Source organism: Etheostoma cragini, chromosome 6 (assembly GCF_013103735.1).
Source record: "Etheostoma cragini isolate CJK2018 chromosome 6, CSU_Ecrag_1.0, whole genome shotgun sequence".
NCBI classification, from domain to species: domain Eukaryota; kingdom Metazoa; phylum Chordata; class Actinopteri; order Perciformes; family Percidae; genus Etheostoma; species Etheostoma cragini.
This window is the reverse complement of record NC_048412.1, coordinates 14,111,002-14,133,420: the sequence shown is the minus strand read 5'-3', so window position 1 is coordinate 14,133,420 and position 22,419 is coordinate 14,111,002. Positions and strand designations below refer to the sequence as shown.

Sequence of the window (22,419 nt, the reverse complement as noted above, 5' to 3'; positions counted from 1 at the left end):
ATACATCCTGATGCCTTTTGTGAGCTAAAGCTAAAGCTAAGTTTGTGGGATGTTTTAGTCACACAGAGCAAAAGAGATCTACCCAAATAGTCTTCATTCTGTACTGCTGCACATAGAGCTAAGGGTGGGGTGTGTGACTGATATGTGAGTACATGCATGTTGTGCAGTAATCTGAGAATGTAGACTATACTTTTCTCTATTTTTACATTTTTTTCTATGTTTAATAAAGTTGTAAGTTAATTTCCACGCTTTATTTAAAAGTTGAAGAGTAAACACTTCATTGGTTATATATTACCAAAGTTGCTTGTTTGATACGTTTTGTTCATATCACAGTAAGTTAAGTTTGGAAATTTGATGTTATTTTATATAACTGTGGCCCAATTATCATTATTCCTTCAATGCTATGAGATACATAAAATGATCGTAGATAATTGATGATTAATTATTGTGTTTATTTCACACATTCCCTCATTAGCTGTCAAATGTACGGTAATTGCCAAACCGGCATACAGTTTATATTGCATCCTCCATCGATTTCACCCTTTTTTTACTATTAACACTCCTCAATACAATCTGGAGCTACTAGTGCAGTCCGCTTTTCAACAACCGCCATTTACACAGTTAAACAATACTGTGTTAGTAGTTGGTAAATCGGTTTGTTATATATGGGATGGATGTGCTTTTCATCCATGGGGTCACAAAAAGTTTAAAAAAGTTATACATTAGGAATACAGTGACATTTCAGTGTATGTTTTACTGCATAGTATCATTTGGTATTGTATGTTTGAGTGATACTAAAGTGGTACCACTACTGTTTGTGGAAACATTTTGTGCTTGCTCAAAAGTATTTCAAAAGAGTAATATTCAACTGCAATAACATGACAGTACAAAACAGGATGCTGACATGAAAGAGCTAGACTTATGCAGTTTCCCTAAAAGATAAAACAAAGAGTAAAAAGACACAGCCTTGCTTCAGATCTCTTTTGCTTGCCGGGGTTCATCCACAGAAGGAGCAACGTTTGTCGCCAGCTTCAAGTGGAAAGTGGCAAAAATTAAGTTACCTGCTATTTTACAAAACAATTTGGCAAACCTCAGTTATTTCCAGATTGTGCTTTGACTTTCTTATAAGGTGTGGCAGGGTAAATACATGGGACATTAGAATATGTAACCTACATGTTGTTGATGTTGATTCACTCATTCAATAATAAGCAACAACACTCAAAGAGTAATTAAAACAAAAAATGTACGTGTGCGCTGGCACTGGTCTGTGGCTCCGCCTTGACATAGGCAGTGGTGTTATAAATCTGCCAATGTGATACTTCTGCCACTGATTCATCTTCAACCAACTGGAGAGCTTTGAGAAAGGTACGCAACCTTTGTTATTCTGAGAATTTGTCATTTCTACGGCTTTTGGGTGTAGAGACCTCTTACCCTGGATTTGATTTGAATTGTAGAGCAAATAACCTTTTTTAAATGAATGTAGTGTAATGAATGTAAGATAAACAGCTTTGTTTCAGAGCGCATGCTGCTGTTGTGGGTCAACAATTATTTTAAAAAGAAAGTTGGTCAAACTAAAAAGCTTTTGGTCACCAAAATATGTTCCTCGTTTACATGTCAAAAGAGATTTAACAGTTTGTTGGAATAAAATAGAAAAGATAAACAGTTGCAGTGGGCAAGTTGAAGTGTTTTGTTGACATCCACATCTACAGGTTAGAGGGTGGCTGTTGCAGGCCAAACTTCAGTTGCAGATCATCAACAAGTGTTTCTAAATAATGTTCAAATGTACATTTCTCATCAAGCCCCATGACAAGAAAGCCTACTTGTATTTTGCAACCTAGCCAATATTATATATTATTGTAATCTATATAATTTGATCTGGAGAATTGCATGGATTTTGTTTTAGGCTATTTGAAATACTTTCATCACTTCAAATCCTTTTGTTCAGCTCATTTCAAAGAGGTGTCCTCCTTAATTCATCAATAAATTAAGTATTAGCTTAAGATTAATAAGTAGGCCTAAGGGTCACATGAATAACTGAACATCTATGTAAAGGGGAAAAAATGAAAAAGTTCATATTGTTTCTTAATTTTGCCAACAGTGATGGAGATGACCGCTAACCCTTCGTATCACGTCAATAAAACAGATGGGTCTGGAAGTAATGGCTCTACGTTCGTGGACCAGTATGCTGAGCTGGGAAAGTCTCTCCACATCATGTCTCTCATTGTTTACTGCCTGGCCTTTGTTCTTGGTGTGCTCGGTAATGGAGTGGTTATCTGGGTGACCGGGTTTAAGATGAAGAAAACTGTGAATACAGTTTGGTTCCTCAACCTCGCTGTGGCTGACTTCCTCTTCACAGCATTTTTGCCCATGAGTGTGACGTACTTGGCTACAGGCTTCCACTGGCCTTTCGGTAAGTTCATGTGCAAACTGAACAGCACTTTGAACTTCCTGAACATGTTTGCCAGTGTCTACATTCTAATGGTGATCAGTGTGGACAGATGTGTGTCTGTGGTGTGGCCCGTCTGGACCCAGAACCACCGAAATGTACGCAAGGCCTCCTTAGTGAGTCTGGGTGTTTGGGTTCTGGCTCTGATTCTCAGCGCTCCATACTTCATCTTCAGGGACACTGGGTCATCAGATCTCCATAAAGACATCATCAACTGCTACAACAACTTTGCTTTTTCTGATGACTTTGAAACACCGTCCGTACAAGAGCTGCGACAGTTTCGTCATCAGGCCATGACTATCACCCGCTTCCTCCTGGGATTTGTTGTTCCCTTCACTGTCATTGTCTCCTGTTATGCTGTAATAATCCATCGTATCAGAAGAAACCGTACCCTGGCCAGCCAGTCAAGTCGCCCCTTTAAGATCATCGCTGCAGTTATCACCACTTTCTTTCTGTGCTGGGCTCCTTATCACATCATGGCTCTAATTGAGTTAGTGAGTGTCTTACTTTCTTATCCAAGTGAAACATTAGAATATGTCACCACTATCGGAATCCCTATAGCAACCAGCTTGGCCTTCATCAACAGTTGCCTGAACCCACTGCTGTATGTGTTCATTGGCCAAGATTTCAAGGATAAAGTCCGCAAATCCATTCTGAAAGTATTGGAGACTGCCTTCCAGGAAGAAGTTACTGGTTCTCACACTGACACAAAGTCAATGGATACCAGTCGGAGCGCTGGGAAGTTAGTTAGTACTGAAGTATAAGGCTTTCGATGACAAGAAGAAAGCAAATACTGAAACTGTAAATACCCATATCATTTTAATATAAGGTGGAGGCTGAGGGGGGGGGGGGGGGGGGGGGGGGGGCGGCTTGACCAACTGTCACTTTCCTCGTTTGAAAGCCATGATATCTCTCTCTGGGAGAACGCATATCAAGGGTAAAAAATCTCATTCCAACTTTCATTCTGATTCTGATAATTCCATTTAAGACGAGGCTCTAATACAAGGCTATAGAGAGAATGAGGGAGAGCCTGCAGAGTTTCAAGCAACAAATGAGACAGGCCCCTCCAAATTACTGTGCACATCCCTGCATAAGGGGATTGTAAAATGCCATTTCCTGAACAAAAGAACCCAGCAGTTGTTTCAAAATAGGTATTACATGAGTTTAGGTTAAATTTGTGTAACACAATCAGCAAATAAGGTTTTGTGACCTTTGTTTTCTACCATCTGTCACTTACGCAACAGATTGTGATTGCCATTTTTTTGTCTGTAAGTGACAGTAAAGTAAACACGCAAACAAAAGCTCCTTGTGTTTATATCTGCACCACAATTTTGGGATGTATGTCTTGTATTTTCTTTGCTCATTCAGCCTGTATGGTCATTTTTACCACACATATCACCCTAAAATGCATATTTCTTACACTGAACTGAGCACCTGCATCTACGTTATTGCTTTCCATGTGCCGACAACATAGGAAGTAATTCACCTGAATTTAAAAGGCTGGTTTGATAAACTTTCAATGTACTTATTGTAAGGACATATTAAAAAAGGCATATAGTCTTATCATTAAATATGACAACCCAGAACCACAGAAAAATGGAATGGCCTACTTGTTCTATATGTAAGACTGTGGGTTGAAGATGTAGCAACCTGTTTATAAGAGCTTTATTTTAATGATGGTGATGATTGTTATTCTAATTTTGCTTGCTATAATTCTTTTTTCATTATTCAAATTTCATTTGGACTTTTGCTGTCTACGTATAATCACCTAATAAAAAAATCCCATAATTTTACTAAAGATTGTGCTTAAATTCTAATTTTATTGACTTTTTTCATAATATTAATTGACCAGCAGAGGGAACTGTTTCACATATTTAAGTATAGACCAACCTGTAATGTACGGTGGCCGACAGGGGCAAACGTCCTGCAACTTCAGAAAACTCATAATGTATAATCCCTAAATAATTCCACATATTGTTTCTAGTATCATACACTGAAACTGTAGATACAGAGGAGGTATGTTTGTATCACACACACAACTCATCTGATAACACTTCATGAAAATGTATCCACAAGTTTAAATTAAACCAAGCTGCCACGCACATAATGTACACTTTGCTCTTGGCAGTCTTTCTTTTTATCATTATAGCCTTTTATCATATTCATTTACCAGCAGAGAGAACTGTTTTACATCTTAAAGTATATTTCAAGTCAAATTTGTGGAAGACTCATCATTAATAGTGTTGATTTGTATTACAGAGCAAGATTGGCAGTCTTTTGCTGCAGAAAATACTCAGGGTCTATTGATTGAATAAAGACATTTATATTACGTCATCCTGTCTCCCTGAGAAATCCTCCTAGGAAATCCCCACCAATATACAAACAATGCTTTTTGCAGAAAAAGATTGTCTTACGTTCAATACGCTATTTAAAAAAATATATTAATACTCTTTGTCCTTGGAGAAAACCTTCGATACATCTCCTTTTTATTATGGCTATGACAGTTTGTGAAAAGTATTATGTTAACTAATAACTTATCCCCAACACACTAAAGAAAGCATGTGAAGTTGCACTTCACATGCTTTTCTGAATTAGAGAGGAAATCGGATTGTGTTTTTAACAGGATGCTGACAGGATGAGATGCCGACAGAAAGCAACATACAAGTGACCTAGAGTTGTGAAAGTATGTCATTATTAATAATAATAGCAATAATAATATGTCCGGAAAAAGACTAGTAATAGTAGTCATAAGACTACTTCTTGAAGATATCTTGCTTGCATGGCTGAGTAAAATGAGCTCAACCGACATGGAGAAAAATACATCATGCAGCAGGTGCATAGGCATCATGGTAGACATCAAAGGTTGTACCTCCACACTTTCTCAGCTAGATGACTAGCTGACCCACAATTCATGCATTGAATTGTTTAAGTATACTTAGCAATTTTTAATTTGGAGTTTCCCAAAGGACAGAGGTTCTATAAAATCTCATTTCCAGAAGACAGACAACTTAAAGCAAGAATTCATAGGTCAAGGTTTCAAGGATAAAGTCAGCAAATCCATCCTAAAATTATTGGAGACCACCTTCCATGAATTCTGAACTTTGAAGCTGTCCATGATAATTAGAAATAATTATTGAAACTGTACATACCAAAAACGTTTGACACAAAATTTCATTTAAAATAACTTTTTTTGCTTCTTTATACACAGACCCTCAAACAAGATACAAACATTACCACCTTTTAACTACACCTACATTTTTTACATGAATCTGGTGGAACTAACTGATGGTAATATAAATATAATAAGTTGTGATGCCTTTTGTGGGCTACATGTAAACAGAAATAGAAGTAGAAATAGAAATGGAAATGACAGGGCTTTTTTGCTTTTTTTTACTAAACATAGAGTGTAAAACATTATTATTAAACCACTGCAAAAGAGGCTTATAGCTAGTTTATTTTGTACAGCATTGTCCCCAACTACTTGCCAGTCCTACACTCAAGTCAACCCAACTTCGACATTCCCCACAGGCACCATCTCTTGGATAATCTCCACCCTTTTTGTACGTCTTGTATTTGTAAAGGAAACCAGTTGTTATATAGTATATCCCTTACAGACAGAAACACTGTTCTGGAGATATAAATAAATAAATAAAATAAGGACTGACATGTTCTATTCACATGACCTTTTTAGCTGATTCTGTATGTTTACTTCCAATGTACCATGACGCAGTTTGGAAAGTAGACTACTTAAGAATTTTGGCTCAGGCTTACTAAACACCCTAACTCCAGTCCTTGCATGATTAGGATACAAAAGTTCATGCATGCATGCATTCTGCACAAGTGTACCAAATTTTGTGTTTTTTTTTAAAAACATTTCACATATCACCTGGACTATTAAGAATCTTAAAGTGGACTTCCTTGACTTTTGATGCAATTTTTTGCATTTCACTTTCTCAACTTTACTCTGGGAAAATATTGTAAAATGTAGTTTCTGTTGCATGAAAATGAGTATACTTCCACGACAAAGGCTTTTAGGATTTGGGTGTTGGGCAATTTTAGAAAAGTGACAGCGTGTCCATTCACCAAAAGAGCAGGAAGATTTGGATTTACATAGCTGTATAAATTGACATCCCAATTATAGATTGTGGGATTTCCTTGATAACACTATCATAGTGTTTTAATTTCCATGCCCCTCAGTCACGTGATTGTCAGCCATGAATATCTCATCGGACTATCAGTAGTCTAGCTTTTTACATCTATTATTCTAATAATTTAGGCAAAATATATGACAAATGTGTACATTTTCTATTAGTGGAATAGTTTATAAGCTATTTGCATGTATTTATTTTGTCTTTTTTCTACATCCTTTTACAAGATAATTTAATGGTAAATGCAAGGTATTTCAATACTTATTGACCCACTGTCATGTTTTAAAACCAGTGTTAAGATTTACAATCCAATAATGTATTGTGGACAACTTAACTCCAGTCAACTAGAATTGTGAGTAGCCTAACTGCCATAAGCCATACAACAGTCTACGTTCAATATAGTTCTACTAGTTGAGTTTCTTAGTCGTTTAAGGGTCTTACAATCAAATAATAAGCAGCCTAGTACCTATAAACATGTATTTCTTAAAAACGTCATTAAGGTATGCAGCGTGCGTGATGACGTCGTAGGTGTAACCATCCTACCATCGATGCTCAGCAAGCTATAGCTAGCTCCGGCCTATGCTGCAGCAGTAAACAGACATCACCAGCCACAGAACAGTGGTAACGGGTTGCTGCAAATGAAATTCACTTTATTCGGAGATGTATCAGATTGCGTGGTAAGTTATGTCTATATCGAGCTAACTGGTTGATTCCTAAATACCTAGTTATATTGAAGTCACAGTGCTTTTCACCCCTTGCTATGTAGCATTAGCCAGCATCAGCTAACGTTAGCTAACGTTATCATTTGACCACACTGTTAACGTTAGCCCACAGTTTCGTGTTTAGTTAAAGCAGTTTGTGGGCTGATCGTATCTCATGCCTGCCTGTAGCTTGATTTCTATCAATGAGCCCTTTCCAGTGCGAATAATTTCAATTCAACGTTAGATTTTAGGGCTGGCTAACGTTAACTAGCTGCCTATTAACAATAGATGTGTGTTAGTGACGGATTCAGTCGCCCCGTTGCTGAATTCATCTTTTTCTAGCACACTCGTGTGAAATTATGCACATAGACCACAGTCTATGGTCTTGGACAACGCCTGGTAAAATGTAAATATTTCTTTTATTTTGTTAACGTTAATAATAACGTTATCCCCAAAACGGCTGCGCTCTTTTGAGAACCGTCATCAAATGCTCGTTGTTTCATTTTGCTGGGATGTATATTTAATATTTATTTTAGTATTTCGAATAACACAATATGACCATAGTAAGCCTGCATTCAAATGAGTGAAAACATTTTGATGTATTTTAAAAATATAACTTACATCAAAGCTGTTTAAAAAAAAAACTCTAAATATTTTTTAAGTGTCCTGTTGTGTTTTGTATGATCTGTAGAGAGAAAAAGCATTAGGCTGGATCTGTTGTTGCAGGATTACGCGGATGTTAACTATTCTCTAACACTTATTTTCTACTGAGGTAAGATGTAGTTTTCCAACAGCAGCAGCACTGTAGATGTGGGCTTCACCTGCATAATGATGCTAAATAGACCCAAAATAGAACCAAATAACTGACACTGACTGCCATATCATTATTTGAAAACGTGCTTTGCAGTAACGTTGTTCTGATGCACTTCAGCTAGCCAATACGTTTGAACTCTTTTGTTTGAAATCAAAATATTTTATCAAAAATTCCATTGAAACAGCCTATGCTTACATTGTGAATTTTGTTGGTAGGCGCGTCCCTTCAAAAAGTTAGGAAACACTTCTTTAGGCTATATGTACAAATAAACAATACAAAGTAATTATCCTAGGTGTATTCTTTAAAGCAATGTTAATCCATATATGGATTAACATCAACAGCTACATTGGGCAGTAATCAATTATGGTCTGTCACTGCATCGATACAGAATCTTCGAGGTCCGCATCTCGATGCATTGATGCACTGATTTATTACACCAACACCTAGTAGCCGCTAGTGACATCACATTTCAGTAGCGGTGCTTTTCCCATGGGATAGTGTACACTGTATAACAAAACGGAGAAAAAATAAACATATGAATGGATTTTTAGAATTCTATGAATCCATTTTTGAATTGATTCATGAATGTGCACACCCCTTGGATCCATAATAACGCAGTAGCGGTAGTTCATGTGTTTATTGGGTTCACAAGATGATGGCAGAGTTGGTCTCAAAGAAAGCTTAAACTGCGCCACTGATATGGGACAATTTTTAGATTTTAAGCTCACAAAAGATGTCAGCAAAAAAAAGGCAAGGCAAAGCTTAAACTATGCATGAAATAAAAGTCATGGCATAGAGGTACAGTCTTACCGCAGGCTCTCCATCAGTCTTACTGTGGGCTCTCAATCAGTCTTACCCCAAGCGGCGGAGTCAAAGTGCCAGTAGCTAGTGGTCAAATTTGGCATAACGGTCTGTTGTTTGGCTTGGGTACTGGGGTACTGACTTAATTATGTTGGTACTACCGAGGACTGATTCATGCTATATCAAATGGTGTCAAAATGTGGTACATGAGAGCGCAAACATCTCTGTCCATCTCTGCTTGTTGACAGAAAGCGGGGCTCCAACACACACACACACACACACACAAGTGCAGAAGGAGCAAAGCTAGATCGCCTCTATAGTTTAAGTCACAGTAAGTCATGGCAATGCCGGTAAAATGTTTCCAAGTGTGCTTACACTTTTCAAAACTTCATGTGGACAGGATTTGCTGGAATATAATATAATGGCAAGCGGAAGCCGGTTGCTGTGCGGGTACGCTTCCTCTGAGACAGACAGGCGCAGCAGTTTCAGTCCCTCCAGGATTTTGCGGCCTTTTTTTTTTTTTTTAGATTGTTGGCCCAAAATGCCTGATGTTGCAGGGGCTTTTGTAAAAACTTGCGATAAAAGTTGTTAAAATGTTTTTTGTGTGTTTGTTGCAATTTTTAAATATATATATATATATATATATATATATAGTTCTTAAAAACTAAAAAGGAAACCCTAAACCTCTTAAAAATCCAAACCTGGCCTGGGACACACATACGGTGTAAAGTACTTATTGGACTTTAACTCATGATTGCACTTACAATAACAAGCGTAACTGTCCTCAGTTTAGGTTATCCTGTACGTCTCACATCTGGTTTTTCCTGCATCCACTGTGGGTGGGTGTGTTTATGTGTGTGTGCGCGCCAGTCACGGAGGAAACCCGCCCACTGCAGAGAGCCGACAGGATTGAAACGGCAACTGCTTTTAGCGACTTCAGAGTGGAAAATCGGTACAGCGTACTGTGATGTTAAAATGTATACTGTTTAGTCGCGGAAAACTCCGGTTATTAGTAAAGTCTTTTGCGGGTCGCACCAAAAACGTGGTGATTGGTTGAATTTGCGTGAACATGATCGCAATATTGCAAAATCCTAGAGGGACTGCAGTTTGCTTGAGCCCTGTTGACCTGGTCTGTCAGGCTGGAGGTTTTAGGGAAAGGCAACTTTATTTCCATAGCACATTTCAACCGCATGCAATTCTAAGTAGTTTTACATTGGAGTTGGTCGGGATCCAAATTTTGATACGGTCAAACCTCCTCCCTATTTACCGCGATATACGGTATTACTGTGACAAAAAATTATGACATAAACATCCCTCCCTTTTCATTTGGTCGGAACCCCAAATGCTGCCAAACATGTAGTTTTGTTTATCTTTTTTTCTTCCACGTCACTCAGTGCACAACTTGCCATCTTTCCCCCTCTCACTCTTTCTCTTCCACAGAGTCACGTGATGACAACCACCCATAAGCAGTTTTAGGCATTAAATAATTACCATATTTTCCGAACTATAATTTGCTCCGGAGTATAAATCGCATCAGTCAAAAACTGCGCCATGAAGAGGGGAAAAAACATATATAAGTCGCACTGGACTTTAAGTCGCATTTAATTAGAAGTGAATTTCACAAAATTTAAGAACAGAAATTTAACACACAATACAGCAGGCTGAATACGATAGGTTCCCGTTATGTTAACGGTAACACATTAACAGTTATTCAACTATACAACAGCACACAGAACCACTACCAGGGCGTGGAGATGTAACTGCACTGTTGACAAGCATCTCCCTACCCTATCTGTGGACTCGTTCCTCCAACTCTGCCCATCTTGCTTTCAGCCCGCGATTAGTTGAAATTGTCATCGTAGGTGCATGTCCACTCTGAGAGACATAATCTAAAAAAAAATAATCCAGAAATCACAATGTATGATTTTTTTTTAAACTATTTATTTGTATGATACAGCTGCAAATAAGTATCTGAACACATGAGAAAATCAATGTTAATATTTGGTAAAGTAGCCTTTGTTTGCAATTACAGAGGTCAAACGTTTCCTGTAGTTTTTCACCAGGTTTGCACACACTTTAGAAGGGATTTTGGCCCACTCCTCCAGACAGCTCTTCTCTAGATCAGTCAGGTTTCTGCGCTTTCGCTGAGAAACAGAGTTTGAGCTCCCTCCAAAGATTCTCCATTGGGTTTAGGTCTGGAGACTGGCTAGGCCACGCCAGAACCTTGATATGCTTTTTACAGAACCACTCCTTGGTTATGCAGGCTGTGTGCTTTGGGTCATTGTCATTTTGGAAGACCCAGCCTCGACCCATCTTCAATGCTCTGAGGGAAGGAGGTTGTTCCCCGAAATCTCGCAAATCTCGCAAAAAATGGCCCCGGTCATCCTCTCCTTAATACAGTGTAGTCGCCCTGTCCCATGTGCAGAAAAACACCCCCAAAAGCATGATGCTACCACCTTCATGCTTCACAGTAGGGATGGTGTTCTTGGGATGGTACTCATCATTCTTCTTCCTTCATAATGTGGGTTGAGCCTTTTCGATTGACTAGAAAGTTAAGTCCTTTTATTGGTCTGAAACGGGCATGAGAAACTGAATGAGTAAAGTCACCCTGCAGTCATCTGGCATACATTTTGAATTTTGGTTTTCAAATTTGGGCTTCAATGAATTTCTTTTTTTTAATTCTCATTTCATCCCCTCAGGTGCTGATACAACATGGATACCCTTTGCAGAGGGATGAACATTGATGAACAATTCACAAGGACGTCTAGTCTGTTGGGAGAGTGGACATACTGATTCTCACATGGAAACCAACTTTGTGGGTGTCTGGATAGAGTTCTACTCATAATGACAGATTAAAAAAGTGATGCCATCAGCACATTGCCAAAAAAATTTCATCATGGAAAAACAGAAATCAGTGTATACTTTTGCTTCAATGCAGTTGACTGGGGAAACAAGTACCTTCATATGCACTGAGTGTGGTGATGGGTTCAGTCAGTACTCTAATGTGTTGACCCACATGGCCATTCATGGACCTTTGGAGTCATTTTCCTTTGATGGCTCATCCAATGGATTTGAAGTGTCTCGGGAATATGTGCTACAAGACAATGGCACACTAACCGTTGTAAATGGCTTGGAGTCACATTCTTCCATAAAACCAGTATCTCCTGGAGTCCTCCCATCGCATTTCCCATCCCCTATCAAACCAGTGTCTCCAACTCTAAGGCCACAGCCTTCTCCTTATAAAGATGTATTCAGGCCAAGGCCATCAGACTTGAATTTGGACAAGTCTCGGCAGGGCCATTACAGATGTGAAATATGTAGCAGATCATTTAACAGCCTGCAGAGTTTACATCGTCACCAGCAGTATCGAAACACAGAGCGAGGTTACAAGTGTACTTTGTGCTGTAAGATCTTCGAAGGTAGACAGGACCTTAAGAAACACCTCCAAGGCCATGCCAATGAAAGGTTTCACTGCTGTAGTCATTGTGGTAAGCGATTCCTTAAAGTAGATGCACTAAATGCTCATCAAAAAGAAAATCACCTCTTCCCCAAGGCTACAGCTTTAGATAACTCTGTGAATAAGCTGGAAAAGAAGATAGAGAAAACGTATACTTGTAGAAAGTGCAAGCTGAATTTTTTCTGGATGTCAGATTTTCAGACACATTCACTGCACCATTGCAAAGGAAAAGAGCCTGATGCTACTTTAGGATCTGAAATTGAAATTGAATTGAATTTTAAGAACATAGAAGACACACCACTTGAAAACTGCTACAGCAATGGTCCATCTATTGATGTTAAAAATGGGGATAGTAAAATCTTTAGGGATACTAGCTATGAGATTGATACTGAATCCTCTTCCACACCATACAGATGTGGTTTGTGTGGGGATCGTTTCCAAAAGTTATCAGCTCTAAAGGAGCATCATCTCACACATCAAACTCAGGAGGAAATAGATCAGCTGAATCAAGAATCACAAATAACCTTTAAGCGAAGAATGCCGCCTAAAGGCAGACGTAGAAGAGGGAGTAATCCAAATGGCAAGCTGCATCCTTGCAAGCACTGTCATAGGGTCTTTAATCATTCCAGTAGTTTATCTCGGCACATGCGATACCATAAGGGTACTATGCACACATGTACATTATGTGGTAGACATTTCCCACAGCGCTGTGATTTGAGAAGGCATATAGCTATGTACCACAAAGCTGAAATGGAAAAGAAACCAGTTTTGAAACACTTGAACACAAATCCACAAAATGGGTCTTCCCCCAGTTCTTTAAATGGCGAGAAAAACACAAGCTTTGCTGACGAGAAAACTAATAGCTCCTCTGACAATGAACAAATGTCATCACAAGAGCAGCCTTCAAAGGGCAAACAGTCCGGGAAAGCGGGCAGAGTTAACTACAAGTGTCAGGAATGTGGAAAGAGATTCGGGCTGTTGTGTGTGTACCAACGGCACTTGCGGTATCACAAAAAGGAACCCAGTAAGTGCCCGAGGTGTCCAGCTCAATTTAGGAACCCTGCATCCCTTGAGCTTCACCTTCATAATCACCCAGGCTCTGAAGAAACAAAAAATGTTGGGCAAACCTCTCACGGCACTGGTTTTGGTGGGGACCCTGTCTTAAAAAAGGACATTGAGGACGACTATATGGACCATACTCAAAATGATAAAGGACATTCCTCAGAGGTTCTTTACGAATGCACTGAGTGCACTGAGACATTCTCATGCTTGGATACATTTCTTCAGCACCAGACTTCTCATGGCTCAGAAAACAATGGGTAACTATGTCAGACCCAGTAGTTATTGTTTTTGAAAATAATCATGCTCTCAGGAGTTGAGTGTTTTTGACTATTTTGAATGCAAATATTTGATTAACTATAAAGTTTGTTAATAGTGTTTTTTTTAAACAACTTTTATACAATTTTTTTTTTCTTTGGCGCAAGATGAAAAATGATGTTAATTGGTGAATTTCAGAAACTAATGGGAACCAGGAAATATGGCATGGGTTGGGAGCATACCAAATGCTCCCAAATTTTAAAAAACAGGATTGTCTAGCATCGGTAAATTGCAAGTTTAAACCTAGTATTCTCCCTACAGGTGTAGTTAAGATGATGATGTCCCCCCAATTGTGGACTAGCTAGGATGAATATGTTGCTTTCATTGTATTTTATACTGATGCTATTATTGTCATTTTTTTCTGCGTTCTTTACTTGAAATTATGTCATTTTGAGATTGTCACTATTATGTGCTATGTGTATGTCTTCCTTTTGAAAGGATAGCACGGTGCCACGGAGTGAATTAATTGTGCCATTAAAGTTGTACAGAGAAATTACTTTGTGCTGTGCTTCGCTCCCTTTTTGCTGCTATTTGGCAATAAGAAACCCCCATTGACGATACATTGTTGGTCATTCTACATGTTATTTACGTGTCTTAACTAACTGTAGTTCAGCAAATTAATGGCAACTGCACAGAGAGAAACCCTTGTGTTGGTTGTGGATCAGAAATGTTGGTATAAGCTGCTCTATTGAAAGATGATTGATATGATTTTGTGACACTTTATACTTTCTTGCAACCCCAACTGAAAAAAGAAATTGGTGACTCCTAGTACTAGTATCCCAAAAATATATATATATATCTTTTTGATAATATACTACTATATTGTTTAATTGAATGATAATGCGCTATGTAGCCCTGACTGTAAATAGTCAGCCTATAAAGAGTTTGTGTAACCAATGACATGTAAGACGGAAACACATAAAAAAGGGAATAAGACATAAGTTCCATATGTTCATACCTGCACACAGCTGGGTTGGTTAAGTGCCCTTTCCACTTTCAGACTCTTAAGTGCTTGTCTTCCTAAAATTCACCTTTCGCTGTATCATCATAGCTTTTCAATGGAGTATTCTGGATTCATGAACAGTTGTTCTAAATTAAACTTCTCCATTATACTGCACCTTCCGCATTACTAATGTAGTAACAACCACAGCATCTCAACTTCATCAGAGTCTGAGCCTTGTGTTTCTTTTTATTTTAAATACATTAAACATTTGGATTAGATTCCGCCAATATTTTTGTTATGAGCAGCTTTGTCCATTTTGTAAGTAGTACCAAAAGAGCTGGTAGTGGTGTTGTGGAGTCCACCGTGCTGCCTGTTTGTTCTTGTGGTACACAAAAGTACTGTAATAATCTCTTGTGGCCCAAAAAACATTCTCACATAGGTTTCAGTTTATTCAGACACCTTTTCCTACTTACAAAGTGACGGCAGTACATAGATAGATAGATAGGTAGATAGATAGATATTTATTGATCCCAAAAAAATGGGAAATTACAGTGTTACAGCAGCACACAAAATACACATACATACAATATACATGAAATAATAATAATTATAATAACAAAATATAGCAGACAAGATGCAAAATGCTTGCTTTAACATTTCTTGAACCTGAATTAACCCAGGGTTCCATGTTAAGGTTTCTTTTCACTTGTCCAGTCAGGCAAGAAAAAATTCTCTTTACCCAAAGTGCATATTTACTGGCCCCTATACAAATTGTTTTTTTAAAGAAAAAGAAAAAATGTAATAACAATAAATGTCAAACTTAGAAAAAAGCATAAAAACATGTCATGGGGGAAAAGGCACAAAAAAAGCATAAAACGTAAAAGTCCAAAGTGTAAAATGTCAAAAAAAACATCTAGGACCAACTACATTTCAATAAGCCTTCTCCGACGAGGGCAAGAGAACAAAAACATAACTTATTATTTAGAGATGTTATAGTTACTTGATGTGGCATGTTATTTGCCCCAAGCCATTGGGCTACCAATGCTACTATTAGTTGAACCATGTGACCCCTCGCTAATTCCTGCCTTTTTGTTGTTAGTTGCTGATGCCCCATCAATCTGTCAGGGCTAGCATGTAAACCACACTCAGTAACTATTCTTCCTTAACAAATATAGACAGAATAGTCTACAATATGCATTTGAAGGATATCCAGGATGTCAAACTGATTTAGCAGCCAAAACCGGATTTTCTTGGCAAAGCTCGGCAGCCTCAGGGCCACGCACCGTTCCTCTGCATGGGGCGGCTGTGGCTGCTGTCTACCAATCGGAAGGTTGGTGGATTGATCACTGTCCCTGCAGTCCCATGTCAAAGGGTCCTTGGGCAAGACACTGAACCTCAGATTGCTGTACCATCTGTGTGTAAATGATCATCTTATGAGCAGGTGGCACCATGTATGGCAACCTCAGCTACCAGTGTGTGAATGGGGCCTGTACTATTAAAAAGCTCTTGGAGTTGTCGTTAAGACTAGAAAAGCACTATATAAATGCAGTCAATCTACATTAATTGAAGGGACACAACCGGTTGAAAGTAAGGTGTTGGTGTTTCCCTTTAAAGCATCACCAAAGATTCTTTTGTACCTTCAAATAATGTTTCCAAAATTGTTTTAGTGGTTCATTAACTCGTAACAGGGTGAACAGCACTTCTACATTTGCTTTGTGTCACTTTGTCTGCTAGAATCGCACTATGCAAGTTTGCCAGATCGGGTAGCAGATCTGTAGTTTGAATGAGACAGCGGTAATGGACAATTCCCTTTCCAACCTGTAGGGAGACCAAAGAGGAACAGTGCTTTGGTGTTGCCTTCTAATAATCGTTCAACAAGCATTCTCCGATGAGGGCAAGAGAACAATAACATAACTTATTATTCGGAGATGTTATAGTTACTTGCCCAATGTGGCATTTTATTTGCCCCAGGCCATCAGGCAACCGTTAGTTAATGTGCCATTAGTTGACCATGTGACCCCTTGCTAAGTCCCGCGTTTTTGTTGTTAGTTGCTGATGCCCCATCAATCTGTCAGGGCTAGCGTGTAAACCACACTCAGTAACTGTTCTTCCTTAACACATATAGACAGAAGAGTCGACAATATTCATTTGAAGGATATCCAGGATGTCAAACTGATTCAGCAGCCAAAACAGGACTTTCTTGGCAAAGCTCGGCAGTGGATGAGTCAGGGCCAGGCACCGTTCCTCTGCATGGGGCGGATGTGGCTTCAAGAAGCCTTCTACCAATTGGAAGGTTGGTGGATGGATCACTGCCCCTGCAATCCCATGTCAAAGGGTCCTTAGGCAAGACACTGAACCCCAGATTGCTGCACCATCGGTGTGTAAATGCGTGTGAATGTTCATCTGATGAGCATGTTGCACCATGTATGGCAACCTCAGCTACCAGTGTGTGAATGGGGCCTGTAGTATTTAAAAGCTCTTCGAGTAGTCCTTAAGATTAGAAATGCACTGTATAAATGCAGTCCATCTACATTAATTAAAGAGACACAACTTGTTGAAATTAAGTTTCAATTTTAAGGCTGTGACATCCATCCATCTTCATCCGCTTATCCGTGACACATTAAAATGATAATCGGCCGTTGCATAGTCTGGCGAGGTCAGTGACTCGAGTCTGTTCGGTTTGTCCCGTGCAGTCGTCCGTCGGAGGGGCCATCGTCCTTCATTTTGGTTGACCTTGCCATCCTCTGTTGGAAGGCGGGCACTGTCTGCAATTGGACTCAAATGACCAATCTGATTGGTGGTGTGCTAACCAGGAAACGAGGAGAAGGATAAGCGTGAATAGAGTGACTATCAGCTAAAACTGCACTATGCAAGTTTGCCAAATCGGGCAGCAGTTCTGTTGTTCAGCTTTAATGGGATATTCCGCTTCCAACCTATAGGGGGACCAAGGAGGAAAAGTGTTTGTTGTTGCTTTAAGGAGCAATACTGTTTCTGTAAAGCAGGGTAAGTCTTTATTCTACTCTATTACAAAAGCAACACCAGTGTGTGTATCCTATACATTCAGTAATCTTTCAGTAGATGGTGTAGCATTGTGCAAATGCTAGTTAAGGATGTGCTGTACTCTGCTAATTGTGGCTCCACATGTTTTTATATCCTTTCGAGAGGGTTTTCTGAGTCAGGAACAGTCCTATCGGGGCTGAGTAACACTAGTACACATGCCCCAGGCACAACCATGACCACGAATCCACAAAACCAGCCTGAAAATGAAGAAAAGCTCAAACGATTGCATGAGACTCTATGGAGCAGAGCAATCTAGTCATTTGCCAGACCCAGATAAGAGCTGGCCGATGATATGGTGTGATTGGCCAATCTGCGTTCCAAGGGCAGGGCTTAGGAAAGGGCTGATTCATGCAGACATACTGGTTTGTGTGAAGACTGTACCAATGCCTTTGGCTCTTGCTGTTTTGTTGATTATGAGACACATAACCCATTTAAACTGCAAATAAGACTGACATTGTATTCTTAGAGGCCTATAGTATGGAGGTGGTGTATTTGAGATACTGAAGCTCTGTACATCTAAAACAGAAAGTCTACTGCTTAGGTCCAACTGTTTTGCCACTGTGAAATTGGAAGCATGATTGATGTGACCAAGCTATTTACTAGCATACTATTTCGGCAGGGAGAACCTTGATATTGACTGTCTTTTCTGTATCAACTTGATTCCCTAATATAAAATTGCATGTAGGCAAGAAAGACATTATTTATTTATTTTAGCCACTGCTTTTTCTTTCTGGCAAAAAAGATCATATTTCATACATGCCCTAGGCAAAGGTGCTGAGAAACAAAATTAGACAACATTATCCACCCTCCCTACGGCAACATGCACTATGTGCACATGGGTCTTACTTTACTGAAAACATTCATCATAATTGTCTTTGCTTATATAGCACTTTTCAAAACGTACCAGCACTGGCCTAAATGGCCTCGGGTTAAAAAGTGAAGTTCAGCTGGTTGCTTGATTACTGAATTAACCTTAACGAACCAAGTAAAGAAACTCTCTAAACTTACATATGGTGTATTTCTAATGAATATAAGCATGACTTGCGTAGTGGGTTCCTGCATAAGGCATTATACCAGCAGTTGGTTAACATCTTTGAAATGGAGAGGAGAGCGCAGACAAGGTTCAGATAAAAAAAATTATATAAAGGTCTTGATATGCTCCAATACAGACAGCAGACATGCAAGCAGTTCTATCTACACAGGCAGACTTGGTCAAGACTTGTACAGTCAGTATGGTTACACATTCACTGTACAAGTCTGCGCAAAGATTTCTACAATCAATCTCAAGACATCTAACTGTGCAAAGTCTTGTAGACATGAGCAGCGTGACAAAGATGTGAGCAGATAGGGAAATTGAAATCACAAAGCCCCTCAAAGGTGACCCAAGCAAGTTGATTTGGGCCCTTGTAGCTTTTCCGCATAAATTCCTGTGTATTATTGTGTGCGTTATTATTATATCTGTGTTCAGAAATATACCATTATCATTTTGGCTAAAGCTAACTAGCATAGGTTGCTAATTCCACCATGCTTATATGCTAAACTAATTACAGAAAATGAGCCAAACAAAGTTGTCACTCGTCTGGCGATGATAATGTGCTTTTCTACGCTGTGAATAGAGTGTGTGTATAAAGCATTGGGTTGAACAAATTGTACGTTCAAAGGTTGTTTTAGTCGTGCAACAGAAAACTCAGATTCGACAGTCTAGCGTGCTGTCTGTATTAACTCTGCAGAGATCTTTTGACATGATTTGATAACATGATCTATTTTCCTTCTCCCACCGAGCCGGTTCATTCATGGTTCAAACTTCCTCTGACAAAGGCAGCAAAATTCCTGTTGGGTCCCTGTACACATTTATGGCATACTGTATTTAATGATATTAGAAGTACTTTTTTAATCCCTAAATTGGTTTCTTAAATTTGTACACTCTGTTGTTTTTATTCAGTCGCACATAGATTCAAAATATGCACACGTGGACATGCATTAGCGGAGAGATGCCGGAGCAAAAGGGCTGCCACATTGTTGGCGCTCTAAGCAGTTGGGGCTTTGGTTTCTTGCTCATTGTCACTTGGCAGTACCACTCCAGCTACCAGTCCACCCTCCATACCGCAATCCTATCGACTTCAACCAGCCATTCTCCAGTTCCCAAGCCAAGTACCTACCAACTAAGCTACTATATGACTTCCACCCTAATCAAATGTTATTCTGATAACACACTAAGAAATATTTTTTATTTGTGACTCTTCTTCTCTATGGTTGTGTATTGGGGATTGTGTAAGTCATTCTGGGCCAGTGAGCGTCATGTGATGATGTAATACAGAGTAGGGCCACTAAACCCAAATTGTCATGCAACCGAGTGCCATTCCCAGGGGTTTGTTCGTGACCCACTTACATTAAGACTTACTACATGCATACTCAAAGCATTCTTTCAGAAAGTATTATTAGAGAACACTAATAGTTCCTGGCTTAAAGCTACAATGTGTAAGAATTTCTCCAATCTAGAGTAAAGATCATGTATTGCAATCAACTCTCTGTTGCCACACAGTTCAAAGTACGTATTGGAGCTACGTTAGCCGCCACGCTTCAAAAAGCAAAAGTGTACAAAAGGCCGTCTATCAGCCCTGGTTGTTGTAGTACATGTCAGAAAGTGGTATGGACGTGCGCTTCACACCACGGGCAGGGCACGCGTGCCACACAAATGAAAGGAGAGAAGAATTAAAAAGAAGAGAGACTACTAAGAAGCGACAATACCCATTAGCGGCAGCTGTGAGTCGAAAATGCAAAAGGCAGACCAGAATTGTATGTCCTTTACTGGCTAACGTATTTCAAGATGGCGCATGACTAGGGAGTGTCTACGCCAGTTTATGCAAGCGCAAATGTAAAATTTCAAGCCAATAAGATTACTTAAAATTAATGGGGGTGGTCAATATTCATAAAGGACAAAGGACAAGTTTGTGAACGGGCTTAAAGGACAAGTTTGTGAACAGGCAACACAGATTTTGACAATGAACAATTACAAACGTTACACACTGGGGCTTTAAGACATCACTACACTTCTCATGTTGTCGACAAGCACCCCCAACAAGAAAGTAGCTCAGTGCCACATGTAGCCAACAAAGTTTGATTTCCTTGCATAAATGTACCCAGATCTTGAGTACTGCCAGAGGCTAACTTACTGTTTAGCCCTCCGCTAAATTAAATAGGGGTACAGTTATTTAATTGTGCGGCTCTTCTAGTCATTTTGTTTGGGTTGTGATGTTACAAAAGTTTATCCACTGGTTTACAGAAGTCTCTTTCTAAGATGTAAGTTTATGGGGATAAGTCATTTTGGACCCAATGGCATCATATGACAGCCAAGGAAATTGTAATTTCACTGTTTGGCCACTATGTCAAATATGGCTTGAAAGTCTGGCACTCCTCCTGGGAGCTTGAACCATGCTCACTTTTCACATCACTTGGTCAAGTGTGCAGAGGTAAAAAAAAAAAGAAGAATTCCAACTTGTCTACCAAGCTCTCTTTTTTCATTTTTCACACAACTACTTCAGACACATTTTGTGTGTAGAAACAAGTGCAACGCCAGGAAGGCCTTTCAAGAGACTCCGAAAATGTGTGCTGTTATCTCTGAACTATTTTACCATTTCATCCCTTTATGACAGCAGGGTTTTTGTCTTGCAAGTTAAAAGTGTTTCCTTCTTCATACCAATTCAGCAATTTACAGCTAACCTGATTTAAACCCGTAACCTTCGAGCCAAAAGCATAGCCTACTGATAGCAGGCTTGAACTTCAGTATGGGGAAGTGTGGTGTTTCTACCATTTCTTAGGGTAACATTCAAGTGTACAGTTTTTACAAAATGGACCATAACCCTCTGGGGTCAAGAGCTCTGCTGGGTTCAGTGCTTGGTTTTGTTAACAGTAAAGAAAATAACACCCAACAAAGTCATCCAGATCTTAGCCTAAATGTTAAGTGAATTATTTAGGCAGAATATCCTGATGTAAAATACAGGTTGAGTGTTTCAGATGATCCAGGCCTGTTTTTTATTGCAAACAGTGAGAAGTTAACTGACTCCCACAAGAGAGGCAGTAGACTAATCTAACCAGTTCTTTCAAGGCAGTAGACTCTTTTTTTCTCCAGCAATGGCAGGCTGAGAGGTTTGCTCCGCCTGACTTGGTCAGAAAATGGTCCCATCTTCATTTGCAACTATTTTGTTGTATGGACATGCCTTCAGGGACCTAGGATCAATTGCTCAATAAACTGCACATGCTGAGGTAAAAACTAAATTTCGTGGGTGCATAAATGCACCAGTTAGAAGAAGTAAAGCAACTGTCTGTTCACAGACTCTCGGTCGGAGGATCCTGCCCCCCCCCCCCCCCCCGTTATTTAAAATATATAGTTGTTTTTTTTCTTCTTCTCATGAACAATTTATCCATTTCCATTGGAAGTGGTTCTCATGTGCCCCCTCAGCCAAAGGGATTTGGCAATAATGCGCACCAATAGAGGTGGCGCCATTTTGTAGATAGTCTCAAAATGGTGGTATGCAAGGTATTAACCCTTTGAGGTCCAACCATCTAGTCCAGCAGACAAGTATGCCTGGTAACTGGTTGAGTTCCCCTGTAACCTGGATCATGGTGCTCGTCTAAAATCAACAGAGTGGTACTGAAACGGCACAGGAGAGTC

General features: G+C 39.4%; 2 protein-coding genes across 2 annotated transcripts; both read left to right on the top strand.

Annotated features, from left to right (window-relative positions):
* The first annotated feature begins 1,004 nt into the window (after nucleotides 1–1,004).
* On the top strand, nucleotides 1,005–3,588 carry LOC117946920 (chemokine-like receptor 1). Its single transcript, XM_034875430.1, has 2 exons — nucleotides 1,005–1,365; nucleotides 2,099–3,588. The coding sequence occupies exon 2, from the start codon at nucleotides 2,101–2,103 to the stop codon at nucleotides 3,208–3,210; it is 1,110 nt and encodes a 369-aa protein (XP_034731321.1). The 5' UTR covers nucleotides 1,005–1,365; nucleotides 2,099–2,100; the 3' UTR covers nucleotides 3,211–3,588.
* A 3,532-nt stretch (nucleotides 3,589–7,120) lies between these two features.
* si:dkeyp-84f3.5 (uncharacterized protein LOC334144 homolog) lies at nucleotides 7,121–14,240 on the top strand. The gene is made up of 2 exons (XM_034875404.1): nucleotides 7,121–7,271; nucleotides 11,610–14,240. The coding sequence occupies exon 2, from the start codon at nucleotides 11,774–11,776 to the stop codon at nucleotides 13,688–13,690; it is 1,917 nt and encodes a 638-aa protein (XP_034731295.1). The 5' UTR covers nucleotides 7,121–7,271; nucleotides 11,610–11,773; the 3' UTR covers nucleotides 13,691–14,240.
* The last annotated feature ends 8,179 nt before the right edge of the window (nucleotides 14,241–22,419 follow it).

What these genes read in the sequence shown, in the direction of transcription:
- si:dkeyp-84f3.5 (XM_034875404.1), top strand. Translation starts at nt 11,774, where the DNA reads ATGCCATCAGCACATTGCCAAAAAAATTTCATCATGGAAAAACAGAAA.
- LOC117946920 (XM_034875430.1), top strand. Translation starts at nt 2,101, where the DNA reads ATGGAGATGACCGCTAACCCTTCGTATCACGTCAATAAAACAGATGGG.